At 42.4% G+C, this 26299-nt stretch overlaps 3 protein-coding genes across 12 annotated transcripts in view; 1 reads left to right on the forward strand and 2 right to left on the reverse strand.

Moving 5' to 3' along the window:
• The window catches only part of larp7 (La ribonucleoprotein 7, transcriptional regulator), a 53257-nt gene that overhangs the window by 16618 nt on the left and 10340 nt on the right, over positions 1 to 26299 (forward strand). Inside the window, exons 5-14 of one of the 9 annotated variants that reach the window (XM_048236540.1) lie at positions 3561 to 3642; positions 6067 to 6199; positions 13141 to 13268; positions 18569 to 18807; positions 19008 to 19108; positions 19669 to 19752; positions 20442 to 20606; positions 22143 to 22242; positions 23533 to 23886; positions 25453 to 25597. In XM_048236540.1, the coding sequence (XP_048092497.1) occupies positions 18600 to 18807; positions 19008 to 19108; positions 19669 to 19752; positions 20442 to 20606; positions 22143 to 22242; positions 23533 to 23886; positions 25453 to 25597 (1157 nt within the window). In that variant the 5' untranslated portion in view covers positions 3561 to 3642; positions 6067 to 6199; positions 13141 to 13268; positions 18569 to 18599. The other 8 variants (XM_048236541.1, XM_048236543.1, XM_048236545.1 and 5 more) reach the window with 8 other exon arrangements.
• LOC125289607 (cold-inducible RNA-binding protein-like) lies at positions 1433 to 2227 on the reverse strand. The gene has a single exon (XM_048236555.1). The coding sequence runs from the start codon at positions 2112 to 2114 to the stop codon at positions 1713 to 1715; it is 402 nt and encodes a 133-aa protein (XP_048092512.1). The 5' UTR covers positions 2115 to 2227; the 3' UTR covers positions 1433 to 1712.
• On the reverse strand, positions 1433 to 17772 carry LOC125289606 (cold-inducible RNA-binding protein-like). Of its 2 annotated transcripts, XM_048236554.1 has the most exons (2): positions 17341 to 17772; positions 1433 to 1732 (listed from the first exon to the last, which is right to left on the reverse strand). In XM_048236554.1, the coding sequence occupies exons 1-2, from the start codon at positions 17693 to 17695 to the stop codon at positions 1713 to 1715; spliced, it is 375 nt and encodes a 124-aa protein (XP_048092511.1). In that variant the 5' UTR covers positions 17696 to 17772; the 3' UTR covers positions 1433 to 1712. The 2 variants fall into 2 exon arrangements, with proteins under 2 accessions (XP_048092511.1, XP_048092510.1); XM_048236553.1 differs by lacking the exon at positions 1433 to 1732 and having other exon boundaries at positions 16993 to 17772.

Consider the following 26299-nt stretch of genomic DNA (forward strand, 5'->3'; position numbering starts at 1 on the left):
ATTACTTTTTTTTCTGCTGAATGTGTGATGTCTGTATGCTACTGAGACCTTGGATTTCCCCTGGGGATCAATAAAGTTTCTATCTATCTATCTATCTATCTATCTATCTATCTATCTATCTATCTAATATGTAGGCACTCCTATCCTAGAACTAGTATTGACAGATGGCAGTGGTAATTCCTACAGTCTCTTCTGCACTGTAGCTTAGCTACACCTTACCACTAAAGACACATACAGTTGCATTACTGTAACATGGTTACAGTATGTCTCTGGCTACAGTGTTGCTTGTAAGTTACTGTAAAAATACAATAAAAAGTCTAACAGTGTATGTTAGGTGTTACATCCCTTCAGACCGGCACAAGAGGAGAGGACATCTACTTGATCTACTTGGCCATAAAAGAGATGTTAAGAATGAGGAGCTGAAACAAGGGGTTTCCATAAGCACAGATGGAGCCCCCCTGCATGCTCCTTCCAGAGGAAACTTGAAGTGTACAGGGAAGACCTGCAGGGATAATGTTTACACTTACCAACTGTGCAGGAACAGGTTCAGGGTGAGAAAGAAACTTTTGTTGACTTTGTTGACAAGTTGATTGTCAACTTCAGCAAACGTTTTGACAGCTTCCGCCTTGGAGAACAGCTCACCAGAATCCATTGCTAAACTCAGATGCCAGGGAGTTCTCAAAATAAGTCACACTTCAAGTGGGCAATGTAGGATCTCTTCAGTCGCAACTAGTGGATCTCCAAGCAGCGCACTGAAAGCGCATTTTGGAGGAACAGATGTCGCCACTTTCTGGCTCCAAATAGTTTCTGAAAAAGCTTTCCCAGGTCTGAGGAATGTTGCTATTAACATTTTGACCATGTTTCGGTCTACATAGAGTTGTGAGGCAGCTTTCTCAAGAATGAACATTATCAAAACCAAATTGTTTCAGGCTCACCAATGAGCATCTCCACATGAATGGCCCTAAGACCTTTCCAGCCAAGATTCAAAACTCTGGCAGCACAAGCTAGAGCTCACTTCTCCCACTGAGCTCACAAAAAAAGAAGGGGAGTGAGATGTGTCATTGTTTTTTCATTGTTTCATTTTTCAGAAGCTATATGTGGGTAGTAGATATGATTTTATATATATATATATATATATATATATATATACTAGAACTGGAACAGAATTTTTTTTATGTGGATTTCCTGTATTCTGGTGCATTTTGGGGATGGCCAATACTAAACAATCAGATTCATCATAGCCTACATCCTGATCCCTTGAGCCGCTGTGCCTGGGCCCGGTAGGCCCGTGCAGGTGCAGTAATCAATCCCTAACTGGAGTTTTTGAATACCTCTGATGTATATCACTATGATGCTTCATGATATGGTGCATAGAATTGATTTAGTTTTCGCAAAACCTTTGATTCTGAGCAATTATCACGCACACACAAAATCACTTTTAGTCTTTATTTTGAACCATTTTCACATCACATTGCATTATATAACAGCCAGGGCTTATTTCCTGTTCATGGAAATTTGATCCCTGAGGAACGTTTGTAGACACACGCATGTAATTTACAAGCTGTATTTATTTATCCAGGGACCCTTACGCAGAGTTATGTATTATAGTCCAAGAGATTGGTCAGCGTTCTGCTTACTGCATCCTGCTTTAAAAGTTGCGCTGCAGTAAGATGTGCCTGGTTGTTTTTGGTCTGCATTAACGTTATCCACGATCACCAGCCTCCACCGCCGCCTCCGTATCCACCGCCACCTCCGTATCCTCCGCCTCCTCTGCCACGACCACCTCGGTAGCCTCCACCGTATCCACCGCCTCCGCCGCCACGGTAGCCACCGCCGCCGCCGCCGCCGCCACCGCCACCACCAGGCTTTCCGGCCTTATCCACGCGGATCTGTCTGCCGTCGACAGACTCTCCATTCATTCTATCCAAGGCGTCTTTTGCATCTTCCGGGTTGTCGAATGTGACGAAACCAAAGCCACGCGGTTGCTGAGTGTCCCGATGTCTGGCGACGTGAACGTTAGAGATAACCCCATACTTAGAGAAAGCTTCTTCAAGGGACTGCTCCGTTGTGTCGAAGCTAAGTCCACCGACGAACAGTTTTCCCTCGTCAGACATGTTGCTGCTACACCTCGTGCGTTGTTAAACCAAGGCTGTTTTTCGTGATGTCGTCCGTCTGGTCTGAATCCGGGGCTCGTGATGAAAGCCTTCCGCTCTTTCGTCGGTTTTGTGAATATCTTGTTCACGCCCCTTTTCTTAAAATTTCGCGCTAGTCTGACGCCATCAACGAGCGACAACTGGCTTCCCATCTGATAAGCCTGCAATATTAATAAAAAGTAATTTGCAATGGAATTACATCAATAAATAAAAATACAATACGTGGTATATTATAATATATCATCATATAAGATGTACCGATTTGTTTAAGTACAGAAACGCAAGGGAATTACTACAAAAGTATAACTGCGAAATGCTTTTTCATGAAGGACCCCAAAGGCCGCAAAACGAATACATGTCGTTTGTGTGAGCTTTTGTTCGATACTCATACTAGTGAGTTAAAGTTAAAACTCATACTAGTGAGTTAAAGTTGAATGTTGATTAGAAACGTACACCGATAAGAGACCTTCGGGTGGAGATGGGGTGGATTGCCCTAATATGGGACATTTTTTGCTTTTTTAACTTCTGTAATAGGCTATATTTTGCTACAGTGTGAAGGGCAACACATTCAATCCACATCCAATTTTTATCACAGACCCTATAGCTTTGGCTTTCCCATAGTTTCACTGACATTCATTCGTTTGGAGAAGAGCCACACACACTGGAGCTTAGGTGTCCTACACTAGGCAGTGTCCACAATAAGACGAGGGTTTTTACTGGAGCGTTCCTGAAACAACTCATCAACGAGTAGATGGATGGATGTGAGCTTTCACTCGATGTTTTTGAATGTTGAATACAACATTGGGGATACGCTGACTTGAATGTTCCTAGTTATTATTATTCACATCCTTCTCGCTCTGACTGCTCCTAAAATAAATTACTTGCTGTGACACTATTCTTTCACACAAACATACGGGCAGCTTGCATACAGGAGCTTGCTGCTCAAGGGTAGAAGTATTTTGTCGTGTTTAGTTGTATAATGAAAGCACAGTTCTATCTACTATGTCTGTTCACGTCTGGCTCCTTGGCTATCAATTTGGTAACTATAACGGGCAATTTGATGTCTTAAACATATCGGAGGAATGAAATGTTAAGTTACTCCACCTAGATTTTTTGACGTTAATCACTATGATGTATTGTCTATCCAGAGTAAAGTGCCTGTTTTGAAGTTCGAAGTATGGTCAAATCAACCAAAAATCCGATATTTGCACCTGTTCTCTGATGTAAGTTTGTGTAAAAGCAAATTAAATGATCTCACAGTCCTCTGTGCTTTCATGTCTGTGTGTATGAAAATTTGTTAGATGGTGAAAATAATCTGAAAGGCTCTCCTTTGCTTTTTTTTTTTTAAAGTTGTATCATTAAAGGCTATTTTATGTGTCACATATTGGCTCAATATCTGTTTCATAGGTCAACCCAAGGAACCAAAATTCGCAGGAAACATCCACTTGGGGAGGATACAAAGGACGTGGACCAGCGCACCGTTTATGTGGTAACAAACATTTCACTTGTGTTACCTTTATTGTGAAACTCCTCTGAGCTTTCCAGTCCATCCATCTGATTGTGTGACTGTCAGGGTGTGGACCGGAAGGGAGAAAAGGTCGCACTTTGTAGAAGTTCATTTTATTGTTCAGATGTGTTTCAGTGTAGGGTCGTCTTCAGTGTGCTTCAGTTACAAGTTTAGTCTTAGCACTCTTAAGAAACGGAAGAGAGAGGGTGAAGCCTGCTCCTATCCATACTCGCCCCTTCCTCCACCTCTAATGTGGAAGGGAGGGCGAATCATAATGAAAGTGCGTCGGATACATTTGTATCCGACATAGTGTAGATGGCCTCTAAGGGACTACAATATAAATATAGCTGCAAGCAGCAATGCGGGGGCCTAGCAGCGCGCTATAGCAGGAATGGCGTTGCCATGGCATGAGCAAGCACTCACAGCAAGAGGCCAAATTACACCAATGTCCTTGAGCGTTCTCACAATCAGCTACCATGTCCCTCTACCAAGTTTGGACTTCATACACCAAAGTGTTGCTGAGATGTGAGCTCACTTTCTTTATTACAGCACCCCTAGAGGTCAAATGAGACCACTTTCCTTGCATGTCCTCACAATCAGCTAATATGTCCATGTATCAAGTTTGGACTTCATACCATGAAGCGTTGCTGAGTTTTGAGCCCACTTCCTGTATTACAGCGCCCCCTATAGAGGCCAAATGATGCCAATTTCCTACTGTGTCCTCATAATCAGGTACCAAGTCCCTGTACCAAGTTTGGACTTCATACATTAAAGCGTCTCCGAGATGTTAGCCCACTTCCTGTTTTGTGGCTTCATCGCCATATTTGATTAGTTGTCATGGGTCAATAAAGTGGAATTTGAAAATCAGATGAAATTTGTGACTGCTGAAACTTTCCGTAGAGTTTGGACCAAATCCAATATGGCAGAGGTCCAATATGGCAGAAAGTGACGGGATAGGGGTCGATGAACTTGGGATGGTACAAGGATTCAGACGCTACCTCAATTGTGAAAATCCGACAAAAGAGTCAAGGATAATGCGCATGAATGCATGTGCAGCATTGAACTGGTGGTGGCGCTAGTGCGTTCAATGTATATGCATAAAAATTGCTGTGAGTGATTGGGACGGTGTCCTGACTAATGATATCGAGTTTTGTTATGTTAACTCAAAGCGTCACCTAGATGTTTGTCCCCTTCCTGTTTGGCGGCTTCGTCACCATATTTAATTGGCTGTCACGGGCAAACTAAAATGAATTAGAAAAATCTGACAAGTATCGTTTGTGCGGCTCGGGCAGAAGATCATCTCCGCCAAGTTTCGTGAAAATCAGAAGAAATTTACAAACGCTGAAACTTTTTGTAGAGTTTGGACTAAATCCAATATGGCGGTGGTCCAATATGGCGGAAAGTGACGTAGTAGGGGTCATTCAACTCAGGTCAGTCCAGGGATTCCAACGGTGCTTGATTTGTGAAAATCGAATGCACCGTTCAATGGTCACATACGTGAATGCAATCCAGTTTTGACCCATTGGTGGCGCTAGAGTGTTGGGCATAGAGTTCTGTAAATTGGTGAGAGTGATCATGGGACGGTCCTGAATCAGTGCGCCGAATTTCATAACTTTCGACCCAGCGGTTCAATTTTCGACCAAATTTTGACCTGTTGGTGGCGCTAGATGGCTGGGTTTAGAGATCCATAAATGAGCACGAGTGGTCAGTGGAGTGTCCCGAAACTTTCTGCCAAATTTCAGCACTTTTTATCCAGGCGTTCTATGGGCTGCCATAGACTTCAATGTCAGAAGTATAATAATAGGAAAAGCTAGTAACTCAATGGGTGCCTTCGCAGCTTCGCTGCTAGGCCCCCAATAAGCCTTGAAGCAGGGGTGTCAAAAGGCCCCGGGGCCAGAACAGGCCTGCCAGCAGGTTTCATACGGCCCCCAGATGTTTTGGGTAGGAAGGGAAAATTAGAGAAAAAAGATATGCACATCCATATGTCTTCAACGATGTGTAATAAGCAATATCTTCATGATATGATAAATTGATTAAACCTAGCACTACAAACCATCCTCAGGAAGAAAAAAAACGGAAAAACTAACATGGAAGTAGGGCATTTCAAGATAGAAAGAGCAGTATATGACAGCAGTACATTATTTGTAATTGTTTGCTCATAAGTGATGTGATGTATCATCTAACAACACTCTGATACCAGAAGCAGAAAAATGATAATGACCATGACAATGACGGCCCCCCACAAGGTCTCATTCCAACAAATCCAGCCCACTACCTAATATGCTTTATTGTGTTATCGTGGCTCATTGTTGTTGTCCTAATGTATGGTGCAATGCTGTATCATCTCTTAAAACGAGATGGTCAAATAAAATCAATCAATCCCGTTCAATTACCCATCTTTCTCAGGAACTTCTGCCCAAAGATGTGACCCACAGCTGGATAGAGCGTGTGTTCAGCCATCGCCAAGTCCACAGGGCATCCTAAAGGATTTGCCTTTGTGGAGTTTGAGACTGTGGAACAGGCCCTGAAAGCCATAGAGGTGAGTTATTATCATCATTACACCTCATATCAGTGGCAGCAGCAGGCCAGCCGAATCCAATCCAGGAACATTCCAGTAAAAGAACTGGTGGTAGCATAAGGCTCGTTTCCATTACAGGGACTTGCTGCACTACCCAGTTAAAGGGGACAGGTACAGGAAGGCCTTGGTATTCAGCCCTTTCAGCTGTTGGGTCTCCACTGCTTACAGGACCTACCCATGCTGCCTTTGCTCCACAATATGGCACAGCAGCTGCAGCAAATACTTTCCCCACACTGATACACTTTCAGATACAGTAACCTAAACATTCTTACTACCCAATTATCCACTTTGGAGGCTAAACACATCAACCTAGTTTAGATTAAATTAGATTCAACTTTATTGTCATTGTGCAGAGTACAAGTACAAAGACAATGAAATGCAGTTTGTGTCTAGGGTTAACATTAGGTTAAGGAACTGGCCTTGCATGCCATACATTATTCTGAATAATGTAGACACACTTGAAAGTGTAACGGGTGCCAGCTATAGCTTAGTTGTGCTTGTGGAACGTTGGTAAAACCTCACTCCCCGACGCCTCAAGAGTGCTGCTGGTGTAACCTGCGTTGTGTTGAACCTGCGCGATTCAGCCCTGCACACGCCCGTACTCGAACCCGCGAACAGCAGCACCTCGGAGCGTGTTGAGGCGAGCGTGTTAACAATTGAGCCAATAGCCCAGGCTACTGGCTCGCATGCCAGCAGCACTCTTGAGGCGTCGGGGAGTGAGGTTTACCAACGTTCCATAAGCACAGCTAAGCTAGCTGGCATCCTTTACACTGGCATGCAAGCTAGTAGCCTGGGCTTTTAGCTCAACTGTCAGCACGCTCGCCTCCCGATACGAGGTGCTGCTGTTCGCGGGTTCGAGTCTGGGCTTGTGCAGGGCTGAATCTCCCAGGTTCAACACAACGCAGGTTACAAAAGCACTTGCTTATCTCCTCAGTTACAAGTTCAGTCTTAGACTATGTCTACACGAAACCGCCGGGTGAATTTTCTCTTACCGCTTTCACACCTTTAACGACACCGGTAAAGAAAAAAAACTGGCGTGCACACAGAGGTGAAAGCGGCTAAAAGTGCTGTATAGTAGTGCATGACCAGTCGATGGCGCCGGGTCATGCAGAGGCTTCACATTTAATTCGGGTAGAAGAAAACATTGTTGAATTAGTTTGTTATGCAGTCACATAAAATAAGGAGACTACAGACAATTCGGTTTTCAATTCAACTGTTTTTTTTTCAAGGTATGTGACTGCAATGTGGAATTTCAAATGCTTACACATTGCATTAGGACTAAGTCTGAGCACCACTGGAGAAAGCATTAACATGCAGTAAGCTAATGTTTTGCCTAACTAAGTTAAGCTAACGGTGTGCTTCTATAGCCACAAAAGGCTGATACACTGTGCACATAAACCATGACAGGGGAAAGAAAAAACATTTTAATATAATAAAGAAATGGTTTGGTTTGTTTTGATAAGCAGCATGTCAGGTTGAGTGCTTTGGCTGAGTTGAGAGGTGGGGCTATGTCGTCATAAAATTGCCGGCTGTGCCCTCTACACGGCAAAAGTTAGCCGGCGGTTTCAAAAATTCCCACTTCGGAACCCGGTTACAGTCTCCTAAACTGCCCGCGTCATGTACACGCAAGGCGTAACCGATAACAAGCATTCACGGTTTTAAAAAAAGAACTGTGTCGTGTAGACGGCCCTTTAGTGGAGGGTTTCCACTACAGGAATTTGGGTGAAACAAGTACCCACATTGGGGTAGGTATTCAGTGCAGCCCCAAACACTGCACTGGTGTGAGGTGTTAACTAGGCGTGAACGACAGAGTGTAACACAATAATCATTTTTAATCCGAGCAAGGCAGACGTTACAACTAAATTAACTGCACTGTAGCTTTAATGTTCTTTCTTATTCTGTAAGTCCTTTTGGATAAGTATTCACAGCGCTTCACTTTTTCCATTTTGTTATGTTACAGCCTTATTCCAAAATAATTCAATTCATTTTTTTCCTATTCTACACACAATAAAACCACATAATTAAAACATGAAAAAAGTTTATTTTTAAATGTTTGCAAATTTATTAGAAATAAAGAATGAAAATATAATATGTTCATACGTATTCACAGCCTTTGCTCAATACTTTGTCAAGTCTTGGAATATGAAGCCACAATCTTTGGCCAGTGTCACTCTTTACAGAACCTCTCGAGCTCCATCAGGTTGGATGGGGAGCGTCGGTGCACAGCCATTTTCAGATCCCACCAGAGATGTTCAATGGGATTCAAGTCTGAGCTCGGGCTGGGCCACTCTAGGACATTCACAGAGTTGTCCTGAAGCCACTCCTTCGATATCTTGGCTGTTGTCTAATAGCCGGGACACACCAAGCTAACAGCCGACCGCAGGCAGAAAAGCAGTCGGACGGAGAAGTCTATATTATATGGAAGGTAATATCTATCACGATGGAAAAATTTACATTTAGTAAGCAATCTAAATCTACAATTGGTATCAAGCTTATTGCACACTGTGTAAGAAGGCGTTGGAGCTGTCTAGTTTAAGCATAAAAGCCTTACCGTCACATGCAAAATCAGAAAAGCAACGAGTTGCTGTAAAAGGTCTGCAGCAGGCACAGGCGATCACTACCCGGCCCGAGTACTGTGCGAGATTCCGTCTGTCTCCAGGTCCACGCACATGTTCTAATTAGAGAACCTTCTTTCAATATTCTGTTTTGCGTCCGACTAATAACGATTTTTATTTAGACTATGGCCTGTCAAAATAATCTAAGCATTCACGGTGCAAATTAATTTTGTCTTTTACGCAATGGAGAAAGTGACAGCGCATGGCAAGAAAGAAAGTGCATCCAAATTCACCCATTCTTCTCAGTTGAACTACTCGCGAACGAGCCTACTCATCACACAGACATCACAAGTAGCCTATCACATGCTGTGGTGAACGGTTCGCGAGAAAATTACACTTAAGTGAATAATATAATTCAATTTAATCATAATTCTACTGAAGGTTCTGCGCCCATCTCCCTACCCATTCATCTTGGTGAAATACTTCACGAACCCTTCGTTCAACACATAACAAACCATATATCAGAATAAACAGCTGACCTTACCGAACAGAATGGTGTAAAGTAGTCCCCTGTACAGTTAACCGTTCCAGATTAATCCAGTTCTGAATTTGCAGCAAATTTCGACATGCATGGATGTCTCCAAATTTGGGCTTTAAGTTTTACAATATGTTTAAATTATTCTACATGGTATCAAGCTTATTGCACACTGTGTAAGAAGGCGTTGGAGCTGTCTAGTTTAAGCATAAAAGCCTTACAGTCACATGCAAAATCAGAAAAGCAACGAGTTGCTGTAAAAGGTCTGCAGCAGGCACAGGCGATTACTACCCGGCCCGAGTACTGTGCAAGATTCCGTCTGTCTCCAGGTCCACGCACAGGTTCTAATTAGGGCAGCCGTGGCCTACTGGTTAGCGCTTAGGACTTGTAACCGGAGGGTTGCCGGTTCGAACCCCGACCAGTAGGAACGGCTGAAGTGCCCTTGAGCAAGGCACCTAACCCCTCACTCGTTTTATGAGTAAAGAACATAGTTGTACTACGGTAGTAGTTTCATACCATTCAGGGCATTATTAGTGGGGTAATTTACAGATACTCTATAGGTTCCATTAGCGCCTGTAGAAAGTCATTCGTTTCTGACAGCGCTACTCGACCAGGGTTCGACCGAGGGAAAACAGGTTCTGGGAGGGTGTTTGGCTCGGGGTCATGGTGCAAAGGACCCTAGGGTGAAATTTAGTGGTGTCAACAATAATCGATTCGGCGATGCATTGCAATGCGGGGCATGCACGATTCAGCATCGATGCGGCAACATGCCATAATTGATTATGTTACTGTTTATTTTCTGGCCTTGAGTGGACAATAAAGTTGTGAAGTTTCAATTACTTCTGGGGGCATTTCCAGAGCAACGTCGTAATGACATGCGCAGCCTGTAGCTACATGCTAAGCGGCAGCACTAGCTAGCATAACAACAACACTAAAGAATCAAGATGACGGAGGGAGATGACCGCGATAGACGGGTAATTAAAAACGCACCCAAAGCTTGGAAAGCGGACATCTGGGCACATTTCGGATTCTACTAAGTTAATGGGAGACAAGACGTACCCGGTGTGTAAAACCTGACACACTAACATCAAGCACGTTGGCAATACAACTAACTTCACGAACCATGTCGATCGTTGGCATCCTGAGTTTGCTTCGTTACTGTGTGTGCAGTATGTGCAGGGTAGGAATTTCACAACGGCCATGGCCATCGTTACCCCTTTGAAAATCAGAGGTTTACAGGCCACGGTGGCCCTGGTGCCCCCTTCTTTCAATATTCTGTTTTGCGTCCGACTAATAACGATTTTTATTTAGACTATGGCCTGTCAAAATAATCTAAGCATTCACAGTGCAAATTAATTTAGTCTTTTACGCAATGGAGAAAGTGACCCAAATTCACCCATTCTTGAACTACTCGCGAACGAGCCTACTCATCACACAGACATCACAAGTAGCCTATCACATCACATGCTGTGGTGAACGGTTCGCGAAAAAATTACACTTAAGTGAATAATATAATTTAATTTAATCATAATTCTACTGAAGGTTCTGCGCCCATCTCCCTACCCATTCATCTCGGTGGAATACTTCACGAACCCTTCGTTCAACACATAACAAACCATATATCAGAATAAACAGCTGACCTTACCGAACAGAAAGGTGTAAAGTAGTCCCCTGTACAGTTAGCCGTTCCAGAGTAATCCAGTTCTGAATTTGCAGCACATTTCGACATGCATGGATGTCTCCAAATTTGGGCTTTAAGTTTTACAGTGTGTTTAAATTATTCTACATGATTTCATAATGGGCCAAATACAAAATAAATGTTACAAATTTCGCCTAGATATCGGTAAATCAGAGGACAGCTGACTAAGAGTTTGTGAAAGTGGCCTTAATGATCACAAAATGCTAAGCATGCATCTATGCTATTTGAGTTTCTTAAAACTGAGCAGTGCTTAAATTGTTCAATACATGATTTCATAACAGGCCAAATATAAAATAACAAATATGCCCAACTGAAGGCCAAGTAGCCTTGCCCCTAAAATTCCATTATTTAATGACATTTATGTCAAAGATACAGGAGAGTGATAATACACACATAGCAGCCAATAAAATCTGTTCAATATCTGATTTTGAACAGACTGTGTTGCCTCATGACCTCAAAATTTGCCTTGTTGTGTGCAGTAGAATTTTGATGCATCGCAATGCATTGCAATGCATCGTAGAATCGAATTTAATCGAATCGTTACCTGGTGAATCGTAATCGAATTGAATTGTGAGGGCAGTGCCAATGCACACCCCTAGTGAAATTACTCCAAACCATCACTTTAAGTCACTAACTTGACCATTATTGGATAACTAGAGCCCTTTAATCATGAAATTGTATATATCATTCTGTATATCATTCAGATGTATGTGTGACCGTAGAAGAGAACGCCCATCTGCTCCCTGCGCTGTGCATGCTACATAAAGACTAATACTAAACAGAACATAAAAATCATGAACATTTGAAAACAACCCCAAAACCCCCATCCTCCTTTTTCCCCTTCCACTTAAAACAAAGGACAGCAGGGAATGCCAATGTGAAACGAACATTCAGGTTGTGTAATTTCTTCCTGACTTCGGTAAACTGCTTTCTTTTATCGGCAGTCTCCTTGGTCATGTCTTTTGAAGTTTAATTTGTGCCAAAATGTTCAAACCATACAAATTTTCAAATTCAAACAAAAATCAATTAATCAAGCGTATTGTATCACTGAACTGAACTTGTTTCACTGAACTTCATATTGTATTCCAACAGTAATATATTCTGTATTGTTAACAGTTTGAATTGCCAAATAGTCTTTGCCACAATTACTCCATTACACTCAACTCATCTACATCCAAGCTGGGTTTGAGACTGCACACTGAAAAAAACAGGAGGAGGGGGGTGGGACTTCTTGACTTTGTGTGGGTGGGGTCGACACAACGCTTGGGTGTCTCAGCACCTCTCTCTGTCAGTTATAACCTCATACAGGCAAATGCTACCTCCCGCCCCTAAGACGAACTAAGTCTAGCTCTGCCACCAGTAGGCCTATGCTCAGGCCAATCCAAACTTTTCTCATCTGTTGTTTCTCGTTGGTGGAACGCGCTACCAGTTCCTACTAGAGCAGGGACATCCCTCTCTATCTTCAAAAAATTCCTGAAGACCCACTGAGGAAAAGAGTCTTGAATTTGATCTAGCGTTTATGACTGGTCGACACAACAGACGCTCATCAGAAGACCGCAGTGGGTGGTTGGGGATGTACATCTTGATCACTGAGTTAAAATAGCAAGGAGCAGATCCAGTCAGTGTCCTATAGGCCAAAGTGAGAGATTTAAATTTAATTCTGGCTACTATAGGGAGCCAATGGAGAGTATCTAGGAGAGGAGTTACATGTGTCCTATTTGGCTGATTGAAGACCAGGCGTGCTTCAGCATTCTGAATCAGCTGTAATGATCTTACAACACAAGCAGGTAAGCCAGCTAATAGTGAATTACAATAGTCCAGCTTGGAGATGACCAGGGTGGGGAGGTTGGAACAAGAGGGACGCAAGTCACATTTTATAAACTTGAGATGCAAAACCAAGCGTACCCAAGCTCTGGCCACACTCAGGGTCTGTCCATGTTCCAGAGGGTCAAGATTTCCTCTTATGAGCAAATGAAAATAGTCATATCAATTTGTCTTGTTGTCTTTCAGTTTTGTGCCCAAGCTTTACACATAGTTAATACATTTATTTATTATTTATTAAATACACTTCAAAAATATCAGTGAAGAGCTCAAAAATCTCTTCTCTTCTCAGTCTGTATTAGGTGCGGAAGTGTTTCATGGCTTCCGAACATGAACCCTGACAGCAGAATGAATGGTGGTTGATTATGGTGCTGATCCGACATCTTCCTGTCCTGTCCTCCTTCCTGCCAGGTATAAGTAGTAAGTATAAGTATAAATACTCTTTTGATCCCGTAAGGGAAATTTGGTCTCTGCATTTATCCCAATCCGTGAATTAGTGAAACACACTCAGCACACAGTTTTTTCGTCTTTTGAACATGCTTTTTTTATTATTATTTTTTCATTTATTTATACATTTCATTAGAGTAAAATACAACACAAAATACACAGAAAAAAAGACATACAACATTACATCAGATACACAACATACAGGGTACAGCCACAGTCACAATAGGCCTGGGTGGACAGACTGGTAGGCAGAGAAAAATAAACTCATTAATAAACCTTTGAGGTCAGAGTTCTTACGGTCTTAGTATTGTTACTTAATTGAAACAATGTAATTTCTAAACTCATTCATAAAACTAGAAAGAATAGTTTAGAACCACTGAATTTGATGCTATGGATGTGGTATTTAGCATATGGAAATAAATTATTTATAATGAAGTGTTTACCTTCATATTCAGCTTCAAAGTCAAACATTCCAAAGAAAACAAGCAAAATGAAAAATCTGGGATTAATACTGTGTGAATGAATTTTAGGAACTCTGACCAGAATATTACTGTATGGGGACAATTCCCAAAAAGATGTGACACGTTTTCATCAGTTCATCAATCATTTCATCATTACAAAACGAGCAGTTAGAAACAATATCCTGCTTGTATCTTTTAAGGAAGGATTTTGCTGGGTAAAACCTTATTAGTTTAAACGATACTTCTCTCACTTTATTAATAACAAGGTATTTGAAAGGTAAGGACCTCACTTTCTTCCAAGAAATATTCTGTACTATACCATTCCAGTATGGAATAACATAGGGAATAGTAACAATGTCAGTCTGGAATAAAGCACTAATTTTCCTATTAATACTGTGATTTTCTACTTAGAAGCACAAACCAACCACAGTAGTATCAGTTAATTTAATTAGATGAGTAAGTGGTTGTGGGGGAGTATTACCCTTTAACAACATTATAATCCCAGTGGGAATTGCATCAAAAAAATAGCATATTTGATATCTCTTAGAAATTCTGAGTATTCCTAGTTTACCATTCGGATCAAAAAGTTGACTAACAAGTGTAATGTTAGTGTTAAACCAGTTTAAAAAAAAAAAAAAAAAAAAGAGTTTTGTTAACCTAGGGAACTTAATGACCTGTGTCCTGTTGCCTAACATCTACAGCAATGAAATCTTTTGAAAAAATAATCCTGAAAAAGCTTTTATGTGAGGTCACAGCATCCTTACACCCAAACCAATTTGCATATCACACAGAGAGAGGTTGAAGACGTGAGATTGTGTTCATAGACTTCAGCAGTGGCTTCAACATAATCCAACCCCACCTGATGGTAAAAAAATTGGTACACCTTGGGGTTTGTAAGACTTGAGAAAGGCCACAGGCCGAAACGTTGTTTGTATTAAACTACTGGCATATGAGCTGCTAGAGTGTGTGGTCTCCCTTTGTTCGTCACACCTTGGGGTTAACCCAAGATTAGTTTTGTGGATTCAACAAGTCAAATTCAACTCATGTGTCTCATCGTTAAAAACCATGAACACAGGGGCACCACACGCGTGCATTCTGTCCCCTATTCTATACACCTTATACACAAATAACTGCCAAGCAACCTCCTCAGACCACACTCATTTTAAATACACTGATGATACAACATTAAGTGGGTTTTGTAAAGTCTAATACTGCATCCCTAGACGGTTTTGAGAGAGAGGTGCAGGGTTTTAATAAATGGTGTACAGACCTTGTGGTTAATGTTAACAAAACAAAGGAGATGACCATAGATTTTAATAAAAAGGGAATTATAGTTCCACCCTCATATAAATGGTGTAGTGGTAGATTGGGTCACAACATACACATATTTGGGTGTTGAAATAAATAGACAATAAACTGACATTTAACGAATGTGCACAAGCACAAAAAGTTGCAGAAGAGGATGTTTTTTTTTTTTTAAGGAAACTCAATCATTTTAGAATAGACAGCTGTATTCTTCAGATGTTTTACAAAGCTCTCTTGCAGTGTATTTTATCATTTGGCCTTATTTGTGCCTTTGGTAGCGTGTATATTATGGACCAAAATAAACTGCAACGAATAGTCAAAACAGCCAGTATAGATCATTGGAGTTCATCAGGTATCTGTAGCTCAATTGTATGATGACCTTAGTCTAAAAAGACAGAACAAATTATAAATGATTCAACCCACCCTCTTCATCAGAATTTCTTAAGAAGCAACAGGTCAAGTGCATGACAGACTCCTGCAAAGGAAAATTAGGACCACATGGTACAGCAAGTCTTTTGTGCCTACAGCAATTAGACTGTACAACAATAGACTTTAAACTACAGGCATTTTAAACTATGAGCATTCTGTATCAGCACTTCACTATTTTATTTATTCATACATGCTTGTCATGTTTCTTCAATGTTTACTGCTTTGTCTGTCTTGTCTTTGTTCTTTTATTGTTTTGTTTTGTATGTATTTGTAGGCTGTATAACAATGGAGTGTGTAATGGTGACCACGTGAATTTTCTACTTGTGGATGATAAAGTTTACCTTGACCTTTTGCAGAGAATGTTATGTTATTCCAAATGTAGCATTTGTGAGGTGAGAAGTTATGCTTAAAAATGAGAGAACATGCCAAAAGCATTTGCTTGTGAAAGTTAGACAATTTGATTGGGATTTTAATAATCTAATTGCACATCAATAAAAACTCCAGGCCACCAACTTCAAAACATAGTTAGGGATTAAGTTGGGTTATTAATAAACTGTGTAATACAGTTTATTTTGAAAGTGTTATTTAAGGTGAAGTTATTGATTAGAGTTCATTATAACATTTTTTTTAAATAAAATGTATTGTTTTTTCATATAAAGTTAAACAACATAGTAGCTTGTCCAAAAATAATGATTCTATCTACAGCTAGAGAGAGCACCATAAGTAAGTCTGGATATACCATCAGCTTTTGGTAGTAAGATTCTACCTCTTAAAGATAAGTCTCTAGTAATCAAATTCAGTTTTTCTTTGTGTTTTCTTAAAGATAGGACTAAAGTCTAGGGAGCACCTTGTAGATTTGTATTTGGCTATGATATTCCTAGATAATTCCTCACAGAGATGTTATGTATAGAGGGCACCATGCAAGCAATATTTTATGCCATAAGTTCACACTTTAAGTTCAAGTGAAGTCCAGAAGCTTTCGAAAAACCTTTAATTAATGGACCTTGGCAGTTTTGATTACCTTTTGTAGGTGAACTTCAATCTTTAGCCATATAGAGATCTGGGTGTTAACTGAAGCTAACTACCTATGGCAAATTGTATTGCAAGTTAGCTCTGGGGTAACAGAAATCAAGGTGTGCCGTATTCACGTAGCGAAAATCACAGTATCCACATGAAGGCAGAGGACAAAAGCGCGTAGACAAAAACGGCTGCATTTTCGATTTCTTTGTCCCCGTGAAAGTTTAACAGGTGAGAATTCAAAATCCCCATGTTCTTTTCCCCTAAGAATTTTTTCAAAATACGGCATCTCCTTATATGGGCAAAGATGGTAGCTTTTTTGTAGGCGAACTTCAGAGGTCTATTGACCAAGAGTTGAGTGGCTGAGTTTACTTCAGGCGCCGCCGCTGACTGTGTCGCACTAACGTTACTTTCTTAAAAGACATCGTTTTCACCTAGCAAGATATTTGATTCTTAGCAATTATCGCACACACACACACACAAAATAACTTTCAGTATTTATTTTGATCCATTTTCACATCACATTGCATTATATAACAGACCAGGGCTCATTTCCTGTTCATGGAAAATGTGATCCCTGAGGAACGTTTGAAGAACACGCATCTCATTTACAAGATTAATTTATTTATCCAGGGACGCTTACGCGGAGTTATGTGTATTACAGTCCAAGAAGAGATTGGTCAGCGTTCTGCTTACTGCATCCTGCTTTAAAGGTTGCGCTGCGGTGCAGTAAGATGTGCCTGGATGTTTTTGGTCAGCATTAGGGCCTATCCACGATCACCAGCCTCCTCCGCCGCCGCCGTATCCGCCACCGCCTCCATATCCACCGCCACCTCCGTATCCTCCGCCTCCTCTGCCACGACCACCTCGGTAGCCTCCACCGTATCCACCGCCTCCGCCGCCACGGTAGCCGCCGCCGCCGCCTCCGCCACCACCAGGCTTTCCGGCCTTGTCCACGCGGATCGTTCTGCCGTCGACAGACTGTCCATTCATTCCATCCATGGCCTCTTTTGCATCGTCCGGGTTATCGAATGTGACGAAACCAAAGCCACGCGATTGCTGAGTGTCCCGATTTCTGGCAACGTGAACGTTTGTGATAACCCCAAACTTAGTGAAAGCTTCTTCAAGGGACTGCTCCGTTGTGTCGAAGCTAAGTCCACCGACGAACAGTTTTCCCTCGTCAGACATTTTGCTGCTGTACGCCTCGTGTGCTGAAGAGCAAAGGCTGTTCTTCGTGATGTGCGCCTCAATCCGGGGCTCGTGATGAAACCTTCCGCTTTTTCCTCGATTTTTATTGGCAGTTCGTGAACGAGGTGCATTGTGATGAATATCTTCACGCCCCCTTTTCTTAAAATTTCGCGCTAGTCTTTGACGCCATCAATGAGCGACAACCGGCTTCCCATCTAAAAAGCCTGTAATATTAATAAAAAGAAATTCGCAATCGAATTACAGCAATAAATAAAAATACAACACGTGATATATTATAATATATAAGATGTGATATATTATAACATATAAGATGTATAGATTTGTTTAAGTACAGAAACGCAAGGGAATAACTACAAAAGTATTGCAGCAAAATGCTTTATCATGAAGGACCCCATGGCCGCCGAACGAATCCATGGCGTTTATTTGAGCTTTTTAGCAATGTGATACTCATACTAGTGCAAGTTCAAATTCATCGTTGATTAGAAACATACACCTGCGATACTGAAGATTCGTTCAGGTACAATACGTCTTTCTGGTAACACGAAGTAACGTACATGTGAATGACCGAGTTGACGTTTGATTGTTTTGTTACCGAGTAAGCCAACTCTCGTCATTAGCCACTCTGCTAACTCGTTGTTACAGAGAGAATGGAAGCTTTGGTTGTTATATTGACGGATATAATACTGCACATCTGACTTAAATATCGCTTGAAATCCCTGTCATCCAGTTAGGGACTATAGTTCGACATACAAAACTGTAGGCTTAGCGTATTGTTGTTCTCTGGTAAGTAAGCTTTGTGTCATGCCCATGTTGTGTGTAGCTGCTAACGATATAGCTTGCTTAACGTTACAGCTTAACCGACTTCTAGGTTTGGACACCAGTCATGACTGACACCGATAAGAGACCTTCGGGTGGAGATACCTCTAGTAAAAACCCGAACGAGGAGAAGAAGGAAAACGAGAAGAAGAAGCGATCTCGGGTGAAACAGTTACTGGCAGATGTCAAAAAACAAGTGGAGTTCTGGTTTGGCGACGCAAACCTCCATAAGGACAGGTTCCTGAAACAACTCATCAACGAGTCGAGGGATGGATGTAAGGTTTCACTTGATGTTTTCGTGAATATAACATTTAGAATACGCTGGCTTAAACGTAGCCATGTTCAGCCTATTTCGTATGATTCACGTCCTCCTCGCTCTGACTGCTCTCATCAAATAAATTACCACTGTGACACTATAGCAAGCAAATGAAATTATCTCACAGTCCTATATGTGCTTTCATGTCTCTGTATGCAGATGTAGACATATCAGTGTTGACAACATTCAACCGAATGAAGAAGCTCACTACAGATGTGAAACTAATTGCCAGAGCATTGAAAAACTCATCCAGGGTGGAGGTGAACTAAGCTTTGCATTCTGTTCAATGTGATCTATTATCTGCCTTGTTGACACTTTTCTGTTGTATATAGTATAAGTATATAGTATAAGTATATATACTTTTTTGATCCCGTGAGGGAAATTTGGTCTCTGCATTTAACCCAATCGGTGAATTAGTGAAACACAAACAGCACACAGTGAACACACAGTGAGGTGAAGCACACACTAATCCGGCAAGAGTGAGCTGCCTGCTACAACGGCGGCGCCGGGGAGCAGTGTGAGCGGTTAGGTGCCTTGCTCAAGGGCACTTCAGCCGCGGCCCACTGGTCGGGGCTTGAACCGGCAACCCTCCGGTTACAAGTCCAGAGTGCTAACCAGTGGGCCACGGCTGGAAACACGGCTGTTGCACTCAACTGAACTAAATTAGTTTATTTTCAATAAGTGTCAACTAACTAATTCATGTGTATGACATTTTGTTAGATGGGAAAATAATCTGAAAGGCTCTCTGTTGCTTTTTTAAAAAGATGTATCATTAAAGGCTATTTTATGTGTCACATATTGGCTCATATCTGTTTCATAGGTCAACCTAGAAGGAACCAGAATTCGCAGGAAACATCCACTTGGGGAGGATCCAAAGGACGTGGACCAGCGCACCATTTATGTGGTAACAAACACTCCTCTGAGCTTTTCAGTCCATCCGTCTGATTGTGTGACTGTCAGGGTGTGGACCGGAAGGGAGAAAATTGCACTTTATCGCACTTTGTATAAGTTAATTTTATTGTTCAGATGTGTTTCGCTGTAGTATCGTCATCAGTGTGCTTCAGTTACAAGTTCAGTCTAGCACTCTTAAGAAACCCAAGAAAGAGAGAGGGTGAAGCCTGCTCCTATCCATACCCCCCCCCCTTCCCTAAGGGACCACAATATAATAAGCCTTAGAGCTTTATTGTGTTATCCTGACCAAAGTCCTTTTAGGCAAGTCCCTCCACTCGGCGGCCATATTGCAACGCTTTTTGGGTACTCATAGGGCATCCTATTCCTCAGAAATGCGCGTGCGCAAGGCTTCACAACACCAATCTTGCTCCAGCGGTGAGTTCACAACACATGATTGGCACGATGTCTTCACAACACCATATGATTGGCTCAATGTATTCACATCACACCACATGATTGGCTCAATGTATTCACATGTCGACGTTTTGCCGAGGAAGGGTGGGATATGTGTAGACAACGGCCATATTGGCGTTACAAACTAACCCCATGCATTTCTATGGAGGATTTTTTGAGTGCTGTGTCTCATGGTCAAATAAAATCAATCAATCCCTGTGTGACCGTTCAATTACCCATCTTCCTCAGGAACTTCTGCCCAAAGATGTGACCCACAGCTGGATAGAGCGTGTGTTCAGCCATTGTGGTAGCATTGTGTACATCAGCATCCCCCGGTACAAGTCCACAGGGCAGCCTAAAGGATTTGCCTTTGTGGAGTTTGAGACTGTGGAACAGGCCCTGAAAGCCATAGAGGTGAGTTATCATCATCATTACACCTCATATCAGTGGCAGCAGCAGGCCAGCCGAATCCAATCCAGGAACGTTCCAGTAAAAGAACTGGTGGTAGCATAAGGCTTGTTTCCATTACAGGGACTTGCTGCACTACCCAGTTAAAGGGGACAGGTACAGGAAGGCCTTGGTATTCAGCCCTTTCAGCTGTTGGGTCTCCACTGCTTACAGGACCTACCCATGCTGCCTTTGCTCCACAATATGGCACAGCAGCTGCAGCAAATACTTTCCCCACACTGATACACTTTCACTCACATGTTCAGTTACGGTAACCTAAACATTCTTACTACCACCCAATTATCCGCCTTGGAGGCTAAAAATGGTTTTAAACATTAACCTAGGGTTAGCGTTAGGTTAAGGAACTGGCCTTGCATGCTTGCTTTCACTGTTGTGCCCTTGAGATAGGCACTTAATCCCGAGATGTTCTGGGAAGACTAACCCTTGTAGTAATTGACATTGTGTGAGTCGCTATGGATAAAAGAAGTATATAATACATGGGGGGCAGCCGTGGCCTACTGGTTAGGAACCCCGACCAGTAGGAACGGCTGAAGTGCCCTTGAGCAAGGCACATAACCCCTTACTGCTCCCTGAGCGTTGCTGTAGCAGGCAGCTCACTCCGTCGGGATTAGTGTGTGCTTCACCTCACTGTGTGTTCATTGTATGCTGAGTGTGTTTCACTAATTCACGGATTGGGATAAATGCAGAGACCAAATTTCCCTCAGAGTATATATACTTATACTTACTTATACTTATACATTCATCAACTATGGATGCAAATGATCCAGATATTATACAGAACACTGCCTGCTTTATGTTACATTGCTGTTGTCCATCACAACAAGATAATAAATATTAGGCCTACATTCTTTAGTTTCACTGAATGAACATTACAGAGTTTTTCAAATTTGGAAATATTATTGTTATTGGTACTATTCTGAATAAATATACACACTTGAAGGCACTTTTATCAAGGTGGATAACTACAGTTAACCTCATGGCGCATTCCAATCACACACATGTTGATGAATGCTTATCTCCTGTGGGGGGTTTCCACTACAGGAATTTGAGGGGAAGTACTTGGGGTGAAACAAGTACCCACATCAGGATAGGTATTCAGTGCAGCCCCAAACACTGCACTGATGTGAGGTGTTAACTAGGCGTGAACGACAGAGTGTAACACAATAATGTGATGTATGTGATGGGATTTTAAAAATAAAAACCTGCCTGCCTCTATTATTGAATTTTAAGGAAGATTTATATTCCTCTTTTTTTTACTTAAGCCTTTAAGATCAATTTCCAAAAGATGTTATTTAAGATATAGATTTATATTCCTCGTTTTAGTCAACTTTAGCTGGTGCCAATAAAGCAAATCATTCAAAGAAGAGAAGGGGGGAAAGAAAATTCCAGATGAACACCTCTGCACAGATCACTCAAGCCTCCCCCATGTTAACTGAAGCTGTGTGCCTCCCCATGTTAACTGAAGCTGTGTTCCTCCACCAGATGCTGCACAACCCCCCTGAGGATGCCCCACGCAAGGCTGGCATGTTCCCCAAGACCAAGAACAGAAAACCCCTTCTCCTGGCTGAGGACTCCACACGAGGTACCGATCTCCAGAAAACTCTCTCAGTCTTCCGTTTTGTTCAGGTGGATTTTATTTAGAGATGCACCGATCGATTAGCCTGACGAGCCAAACCCACGTCAAGATGTAGGTTCTGGGAACTTACCATAGGCACTGCTCAATCCGAGGGGCGGGATAAACGGTTGGTTTTCACATTTCCTCTGCACACAATAGGATAGCACTACAACCGGCTACAACTCATGAGTCTCATGCATTTTCCCACCAGCTGAGCTAGTTCATCCATCTTCTTTGTTTTCAAGTAGCAGGAAATTCACACGGAAATTCACCATCGCCGACTCTGTACACGATGTGATTGGTCTGATAGAAGTTTAATTTTTCCAGCTTACAAGCCAACGGAAAGTTGCTAGACTACCCTGGCTGCAAATTACATTTGCTGCCGCTAGGGTGCGTCTAGATTTCTAGGCTACCGATCGATCGGCTGGAGACCAGAATTGTCCGATTATCACGTGATAATGCGGTGACGCCGGTCAGTCTGAGATATGCAGTTTTTCTATGTGCAGACAGTGAACGCTGTGCCCACAGCTGAACAACAAAGCGCAGTTAAATGGAGTTAACCGATTGCAACATTAAAAAGAATAGTTTACTGATCACACATGATAAGAACACACTGCCAGTTCCTACAAGGGCAGGGACATCCTTCTCCATTTTCAAAAAACTCCTGAAGACCCAGCTCTTTAGAGAACATCTCCTCTCATAGCAACACTTACAACAAGTCTTACTGATCCTAGCACTCACCAGCCGTCTTAAACTGACAAGTAACTGTTAAAAACAGCACTCACTGATGCACTTATTCTTACTGTACTCTAATGTTTTTAAATTGTCCTAAAATTGTTAAGAATTGCTCTAAAACTTAAACTGTTTACCATGTTGTTAGTCGCTTTGGCTAAAAATGCGTCAGCCAAATGTAATGTAATGTAATGTAATGTAATAACATGTCAACAAGCAGCGACATTCAGAGTAGGTCTAGTAGTTCTACTCCACTGCTTGGTTTAGGAGCATGACTGTAAATTTGTCTGCGTCCAGAAGCCAGTTGCACCATTTGAGCGTAAGTTCCATCTCAGCTTAGTTCCAACGTCAATCAGCACTACATTGGCATTTACGAGCTTCTATAACTTAAGGGGTTGCACCACGCTAATAGTTTCAACATAACACTAGTGTTATAGTAGTGTTAAGTAGACTGGCCATGACCTCAGATTATTATTCCAGTTTGATTATAAAGCTGACACAGTCGTCTTGATCTTCTGTCCACAGAGGACGAGGAGGACGACAAGAAGAAGAAAAAGAAGAAGAAGTCTCGCAGCGGGAGGCGGGAGAGTGGCCCTCAGCCTGCCGCCATGGAGACGACGGGCTCCACCAATCAACAGGAGGAGAAGGGCGGCCAGGCAGAGGCTGCAGATGTGAAGAGCCAGCCGCTACCACAGGGTGGCAGCCATGTGGAAGTGCAGAGGGAGGGGGGTGGTCAGACGAAACCCCTCGCCAAACGTGCGGAAAAGAAGAGACGGCGCTCGCAGGGCACGGAGGGGCCAGACGACAGCAGCAGCGGGCAAGACGGGATGCCTGCCAAGATGAGGAAGCTGGACGAAGAGTCCGAGAGTGACATGAAAGGTATATGGACCTGTTTACTTTATTAATATCAAATCAGTCCAAATTATTTGTTAGGCGTTTGTTTTACCCATTTAAGTGTGGTGCATAAAATAACCATATATCTTCATATGTGCTTGTTGGAGACAGCAGCAGCATCACATTACGTTTTTTTTTGCCGGTTTTCTAGTTGAAGTGTTTTTCAATGGAGGAGGAGGGTCTCACCTCAACCACCACCCATGTGTAGCACTCACCTGAGTGATGCGCGGCAGCCATTTTGTGCTCCAGCACTCGAACACTCACCAGCCACCATTTTGAGGCTGAGAATGAGGGAATTAATCGGCCAATCGCAGGGAACCCAGCGCTTGCACACTGATACACAGATAACCCTTGTTAAGGTCTTTTCTCTACTCACACAGGTTCCATTAGGTCACATTCAGTCCAACCTATTTACTTCCCCCTCGTTGGGGATTTCTACACCATTTTGGGGGCGGTAACCATGATTATGACGAGATGTCAGACATATCTATGAGTGGCAGCCATTTTGGTGATGAGCGGCCATTTTGTGCTGAAACACTCACCACCAACCATTTTGAGATTGGGGATGAATCGGCTAATCACAGTGAAACCACAGCCTGCATGATACTGGCATCCTGTTGGCCCAGTGCAGCTACAGCAAACTGCAGTGACTCGGTTGAGACCATGCAAGAGTTCTGGCAGTGTAAATAGAATGACCAAAACTTGGGAACTTAATTCCGAAAAATGTAACTTCACGTAATTCTCGAGCCCACTGATACACAGATAACTCTTGTTAAGGTCTTTTCTCTTCTCATATAGGTGCCCCTCCATTAGATTACATTCAGTCAAACCTATTTGCTTTCCCGGTCGTTGGGGATTTCTCCACCACTTTGGGGGCAGTAGCCACAATTATGACTAGATGTCTTACACATAGATATTAGAAAGCTAAAGACCGCATTGGGCTCCAGAACATACGTAAATAGCACCGCAATCTTGGTGGGGCTAACAACCGAGCGGTAAATCAAGTGTCTCTGATTTCCAGCAAATGTGGCCCATAGACACTGCCCCAAGCAATATGGCGGCCACGTTGTTGACGTATGCCACCTAATAGAACTCGACAGACAATGTGGTATCTAGCTTTTTAACATTTATGGTCGTAAATATTTATGAGTGGCGACCATTTTGGTGAAGTGCGGCGGCCATTCTGTGCTAGAACGCTCACCACCCACCATTTTGAGGTAAGAGAGTAAGGGAATTAATCTGCCAAGTAAACCCACGGCATCCAATGCAGCTACAATAACCTGCAGTGATGCGGTTGACCATGTCTCCTGTAGGCCATTAGAATCTCACATGTAATGGTGACAAAAAGTGTATTTGTTTACAGTTTATGGATCTTTGTATATTTGTCTGAATGTGTCTGTGTGTGTTTGTCCATGTCTGATTGACTGTGCGTGTGCGTGTGTGTGTGTGTGTGTGTGTGTGTGTGTCTGTCTGACTGACTTGACTTGGTTGTGTGTGTATCTGGTTTGATTGTGTGTGTGTGTGTGTGTGCCTGCGTGCGTGCGTGCTCAGAGTCTGCAGCTGAAAGCGAGAAGCAGGACGGGGGAGATGAGAAGAAGGATGACTCCCTGCTGAAGGCCAAGAGGAAACGCAAGAAGAAGCACAAGGAGCGGCTCAAGATTGGAGAAGAGATCATCCCTCTCAGGGTGCTATCCAAGTAAGACGCACACACACACTCTCACGCACACAAACACACAAACATGCAAACACACAGAGGCAGTCGCACTGATTATTTCTTCTGCTTTCATTCTCTCTCTCTCTCTCTCTCTCTCTCTCACACACACACGCACACACGCACACAAACACAACTACTCACACCAGTCAAGTCCGTTTCTGCCTCTCAGTCAGTCAGTCATTCAAGCACACACACATACGCACAAGCACACATGGGGGGTCGTGGTAGTGTACTGGTAAAGGAGCTGGACTAGCGTGTAGTAGCCTGAAAAGTTGTGGGTTCAATTCCCGGCTTCCACCGTTGTGCCCTTGAACAAGGCACTTAACCCCGAGTTGCTCCGGGGACAAAGTAATCCCTATTAATATAGTTCCCTATTAATATATGTAAGTCATTTTGGATAACAGTCTACACCAGTGGTTCTGAGACTTTTCAATCTCAGGACACCCCTATGTATATTTGTTTTCCCCACGGCACCCCTAAGTTAAATCCTTCCTTTTTACTCAGAATGTTATTTATATCACCATATACAGTATGTCGCTTTGGACAAAGGCGTCTGCTAAATCCATAACCATAACCATGTCTATCAGCTTTTACAACACTATTTTAACATTTAGCAGAGCAGAATATGAGCCTAGTTTGTCATTATTATAATTAATATTACTATGGTTATTAACAGGACATGGA

The sequence above is a fragment of the Alosa alosa genome, chromosome 24 (assembly GCF_017589495.1).
Source record: "Alosa alosa isolate M-15738 ecotype Scorff River chromosome 24, AALO_Geno_1.1, whole genome shotgun sequence".
NCBI classification, from domain to species: Eukaryota; Metazoa; Chordata; class Actinopteri; order Clupeiformes; family Clupeidae; genus Alosa; species Alosa alosa.

Excerpts from the sequence above, each read along its gene's own strand:
- LOC125289607 (XM_048236555.1), bottom strand. The coding sequence starts at position 2,114 with ATGTCTGACGAGGGAAAACTGTTCGTCGGTGGACTTAGCTTCGACACA.
- LOC125289606 (XM_048236553.1), bottom strand. The coding sequence starts at position 17,695 with ATGTCTGACGAGGGAAAACTGTTCGTCGGTGGACTTAGCTTCGACACA.